At 38.4% G+C, this 6,000-nt stretch overlaps 1 protein-coding gene across 1 annotated transcript in view; it reads left to right on the forward strand.

Annotated features, from left to right (window-relative positions):
- Positions 1-5,783, forward strand: part of SNTB1 (syntrophin beta 1) — a gene marked incomplete at its 5' end in the record, with an annotated part of 223,960 nt that extends 218,177 nt beyond the window's left edge. Inside the window, one exon of the mRNA XM_006769125.2 lies at positions 2,313-5,783. Coding sequence (XP_006769188.1) covers positions 2,313-2,405 — 93 coding nt within the window. The remainder of the gene's footprint in view (positions 1-2,312) is intronic.
- Positions 5,784-6,000: the final 217 nt, after the last annotated feature.

Genomic DNA, 6,000 nt, shown 5'->3' on the forward strand with positions numbered 1-6,000 from the left:
CCTTCCTAGTCACTGGATTAGTCAACAAATATGTATTGACTTCCACTTGGTAACAGGGATGGGGAATATATAAAATGCAGAGATAAATCTCAATTTTAAAGATCCAGGAATTTCACCTGGCCAGTGTGGTTCAGTGGTTGAGCACTGACCTATGAACAAGGAGGTCACGGTTCGATTCCCTGTCAGGTCACATGCCCAGGTTGCGGAGGCAGCTGATCAAAGGTTTTCTCTCATCATTGATGTTTCTCTCTCTCTCTCCCTCTCCTTTCCTTTCTGAAATCAATAAAGTATACACACACACACACACACACATATATTTTTAAAGATCCAAGTATTTCAATTCAACTACTGGCCTACCCACAATCTATCCTTCCCTACCCTCATCTCTCTAGTTATTTGATTGGCAATTCTCTGAAAACCATTCAGGGCTGAAGGAAAGGGCCAGGACCACACTTAAAAGAGCTTAGGGATCTTTAATCCCAAAGTTCAGCACCACTGTTCTAGAACATGTACTACTAGTCCTGACAAACTATCAGATTTCTTCCTAGGGCAGCCACAGGGGGTCATGGTGAGTCCTCACCCTATGGCTGACAGGTGATCTAAATTCACTTTCTGAGAACATTTTCCAGCCAGTCATCTTTCTAACTTTGAAAATGGACCCACAGCATTTTCTAGGATATTTTGTCATTTATTTGTATGTTTCAGTCAGTAAATTCAGCCCGAAGCACCAGTTGGGGAATAAGTAAGTGATCTGAAAGTCCATTTTATTAGGAACCCTCCTAGCTCAGCTGCTGTTCTGCCAATCACCCGGTCGTATGCTTTTCCCTAGAAGAGTCGGAAAGAACAAGAACCAGTCTCCTGCTTTACCCTTGACTTGAAAATTCAAGGCTATTTTTGCTTGTGAGGAAAATCACTTCTGTCTAAATGTCAGCCTTCCTGCCTGTAATTACGACCTGACTTGGAAGACTTAGGAAGGACTGATTTGCTGCGAGTACATGAGGCTGATAAGCTCAAGTGCACAGACAGCTCCCCCAAAGTGTCCTGTTAAGCAACCCCAGGAAGCAGGACGCAGGCCTCTGGGGTGGGGGAAGGGAGCAGAGAAGAGCTGTGGGACAGGCAGTAAGGTGAAGGCCAAGAGACACATGTTGTCTAAGTCTGGAGTTCATCACCACTGTCTTGGGCAGTCCTTCTATGGCTTTGGATCTGATATCCCCATCCATAAAACACAGGGACCGAAGTAGATCATCTTTAAAGTGACTTTTGGAAGTTTCGTTCTGTTGGTGAAACAGATTATGGTGGTGAAGCCCTGACTCTGACATCAGATAGACTTGCCTTTGAGCCCACACTCTCTGTACTGCATGATCAATGATCTCAGAAAGCTTTATAACTTCACCCAAATCTTAGTTTCCCATAGAAGTCACAGAGATCACAACAGCTACCTCACAGGGATTTTGTGAAAATTCCATGACAGCATATAGAAAATACTTAGCACAGTGCCTGGTTCATATATAATGTGTAAAACCTTAACTTTGCTAGATACACATTCAGCTTGTTATTTTCCATCATCAGAGAGAATTGGGGACGGTAGATCAGAATTAGGCACAAGTCTAAAAATACAGTTTTTAGAACCTGTATCCAAATTATGGATATTGAATTGGGTCAAGTGATACAAATCCACCCTGACCAGGTGTTGGCTCTGCAAGAACACACCAAGGAGGGTGAGTCTTTGGAGAGGGCCTTACCAGACACATGACATGCTTGCCTACAACAATCCAAGAGTACAGGCCAGTGGACAGTGAGGACACAGTTGCTGAGCAGCATGGGTCCTGTGTTTGGAGCGTATAAAGAATTTTCACATACAGTATCTCATTTAATACTCTAATCACCCTGTGAGTTGGGTAGGACCAAAAAAAATTTTAAGTGACGCTTCATTTAAAAGAGCCAAGACTCAAACCAAATCTTCAGACGTGAAATTTAGTGCTGCTTCAATGCGGTACCTAACCCAACATAATTAATATCAAGATTGTGATATTGAAAATAGACAGTCAGGAAGGGCAATATTAATATTTATGCTATTGGTATGTATAAATTTCACAGAACCAATTTCGGAGAAAAAGATATGTGAGATGTAAGGAATAAGTTCAAAGAGGCACTTTTTAGTTTCATTGAGGGGCAAGGATTTAAAAACATTAATTGCCCCCAGTTAATTCTGAAAAGCAGGAAGTGCTCTGACCCGTTTGATGTGTAAATCGCTCTTCTGTACCAAGCATTATTTTGATAACCTCTCATGCTCTCTTCTTTTCAAATTTCAGCAACTGGACCTTCATTCCTGCCCCAAGCCAATTGTTTTCATCATTCATTCCTTCCTGTCAGCTAAAATCACAAGACTGGGCCTGATGGCCTGAACAGAGGGGCGACTTGCCTTTGAGGGAAGGAGGGCTGCGATGCCACCAGCAAGTGTGCCATCGATGTCGCATGCCACAGCCGGCTTTAGATCCCGGGAGCCCTGCGTAACTGTCCCAGACTCCTCTTGTCCATTTCACCAACGACAAGGAGGAATCCTAAGAAAACACCACAGGGAGCATCAGAATCAAACTGTCTTTTTAGAGCAGTAAACGGGTAAAGAGGAGAGGGCGGTTGGAAATACTCGGCGTAGCTTTTGACAATCAAGGACGTTCCAGTAGAACAGCATGTGCAGATCTTAATCACACCAGTTTCTAGGCAACTGGTTTACCCAGGTAAGCAAGGGCTGAATAGTAAGATGAGAAATGGACATTTTCCTCTCTCCTGTCCATTAGTGACCCCATGTTTATTGTGATTTATCTCCTACTTCTGAGTTGACTTTCCATGGAAAGGAGAGAGAAGTACTTTAAATGGAAACCCACCTTTTAAGTGTGAAGCACCTCTTACTTTTTCTTGGTGAATTATCTTTCGATGATGTAGAAAGATGCTAAAGTGTTCCATTAGCATATGCTGAGCAGGAATTGAAGCCCCAGACACTGATCTTAGTGGTGAGCTGGTGGAAGCTGAGCCAGCGGAGACTGAAAGATGCTTAATTCTGGGCTGCACTCACACCAAGGTCTGCCATTGTAGAGCCAAGACTGGTGGCGTTATTTATAGAAAGCAAATTATGGATACTTTTTTTAATGATTGCCATTTGATATATACATATCTATACAAGTCATGTGGGGTTAACTAATTATCATCATTCTGTGGTTTTCAGTGGAAGCACTGAGCAATTTATTGACCCTTGTTCCTGCCTGTGCTTGTATGCATGTATTTTTGAACCAGTAATAGAGCAGCCTCATATCATTCTGGATGATACTGGGTTTCACATATAGACCCAATGTTATAATCAAATCTATTGGTAGCGTCCACAGCTCTTTCGGAATTCCAGGGAAATAATATAATGACCTGATATTTTTCTACAAGAATATTTTCAGACACCACATAGCATATTACTGATCAAATGCTTTTATCTTTCAAAACAAATTAATTAAAAAGACACCTTATACTTGATTTAGGAGCCACTTTCCTCAAACCCTGAAAATAAGCTCTAGAATTTCTACAAGCATTTGTAACCTTTTTTCCCCAAACAGTTTACATAGACAAATAGTCTGGGTTAGATATGTGTGTGTTTTTTTTCAAAGTTGTATTTGGCAAATACCTATCCTATGCAAAGAGCTTTAAAAAGTGGAAACTGTTAAAGGAATGTGCTTTGCTCCCTCAGACATAAGTGTTTATTCAATTGCAAAATTTTATTTTAGATCAGCGCCTCCCCAATATGTATCGTGTCACACTAGTTCCAAGGGGCATTGAGTGGTGTTCTGTGGGGGTGCACTAAGAGGTTGGGAATAAAAAATGCTTGTTAAATATGGAGTTAAGAAAAGTTAAACAGATTGCAGGCCTCCTTGGAGACTTCAATTTACATTGCAGTTCTCCAAGGGGGATCCATGTGCCATTCCCTACATTTGCCTACAGAACTCCTTTCTAACAGAGCATCCTGGGAAGTTTGTGTTACAAAAACAACAACAACAAAAACAAAACAAAACACAGGACATCCTGGGTAGCTCTTGTTAAAAGGAAAAAACAAACAAACAAAAAAACTGTGGAAAATACAGTTTTAGAACCTAGATGGTATTTTTTTTTTTTTTTTTGGTTTCTTATTTTAAAATGCTGAAGAGTGTCAAGTCCCAGGCTAACTATTGTAAGAAAAGCTTTGATGCATTTGTAAATTATACTGCACTCTTTCATTATATATTTTCAGAATCACTGGAATGTTGTTATACAAGAGAATTATACTTGTGATTGTAAATAACGTGTTAAATTACATATATTAATGCCAATAGTTTAATTCAACAATATGTAATCTAAGGTGCTCAGTAGTATATGAAGTATGAGTTACTCATAATTAAGTTGCAAAGATCCTATTATATATTTATAGACAAAGTAAAATGATCACAATTACAAATATGATTTCTTCATCACAAGTTTTGGACTGATTAATATCTGGGTGGGGAATCAACAGAAACTACATTCTCTGCATTTATAAAAACTTAATATATTTATATTTTAGAAAAAATATATTTGAATAAAATTAATGCATTTTCTGAATTAAAATGTATTATGAGCAAGAAATAGACAATTTTACTAAGAGACTTGTATATATGAATCATTTTATTTTCTTCCAAGTTAGTGTATCATATCAGAGTGGCTATGATGAATCAATTCCAAACACTCATTTTTTTCTCATTCTGAATTCAAATTACGACTTTATAGTGTAGATCATAATCTTGTCTTGATGTGTGTTATGAGTGTTGTGAATGACAAACTCATACATCTGGATCATGCCTGGTATAATCAAATCAATCAACTGAGTCATTTTGATGAATTTGTCTCTGCCCGACTTGCTCTGTGCTCAGTCTGTTTCTTATGTGAACCAATGAATTATTAAATTTGCAATGTTTGTCCCTTTAAGGGCAAACCAGCAGGAAAGAGGGATGTTTAACTGTACTTAGTGGGAAGCTACCCATTTGTTAGAGATGTGTTTAGGTGACATACCTTTAAACCATCCCAGAGGCATTTAAAGGCCAGCAGGAAAAAATATTTATTTTAAGACTTGAACTAAGTAGGAGAAACAAAACCATACACCTATTAAAAAATACCCAAGCAGAGGCCAATTAATTCTATCAGTTGATGGAATTAAAAGGCTGAAAAATGCATGCTCCTTTGTTTAAAAACTTATTGACCCTTCTTGGTTGAATTCAGAAGGAATGATCATAATGGTCAGAAGCACTCTCCCAAAATTAATGTGCAGAGCCTCTCTGGCCATTGTTTTACAAATATCAGATATTCCATCTTCAGGGGATTGGAGTGGGGTGGCATAAGGGAGTAGTTTTGAATGTACCCTGAGTTTTAAAAAATGTGCCTATGTTTATAACAATGGATATCATGTAAAATTTATGTATGAGTTAAATAAATATTCACCTCTGAATATGGTGGACTGGCTGGTGGTCTCATGATAGCCACAGAGGGATATGGTCTTGTGTAAACACAGCTTATTCTCTTCCTAACACTGGTCTTTAGAAGGTGCTGATGGATAAAGGGGATGCCAATAGCAATGGGCTTCTGATTTTGTTTTTTGAGTTGTGTATAGTTTCAGGATGGGTCTTCACCTGAACTTAAGTTTTCATGGAATTCCCCCAAGCTCCTAATACTTGAAATCTGTAATGCTAGAACTTGGTTTGTGTTTAAATTGCTTGTAATAAATGTAACAGGCTGGGGTTGAGAAGTCATTTTATTATTTGATAATTTAATAATATGGAGATTACATCTAGAACTGTAGAATCTCAGTTTTGAAGAGACTTTGGAAGTCATCAAGCATATTATTGCCCAACGTTTATGTATAGTTGTAGCATTTTAGAGTATATGATTTTCTAGTAATATAGCAACACAGCAAATATACATAAAAATGAATATAAACCAGTTAAAAATTTTAAA

The sequence above is a fragment of the Myotis davidii genome, unplaced genomic scaffold, assembly GCF_000327345.1.
Source record: "Myotis davidii unplaced genomic scaffold, ASM32734v1 scaffold1, whole genome shotgun sequence".
In the NCBI taxonomy this organism is placed as follows: Eukaryota; Metazoa; Chordata; class Mammalia; order Chiroptera; family Vespertilionidae; genus Myotis; species Myotis davidii.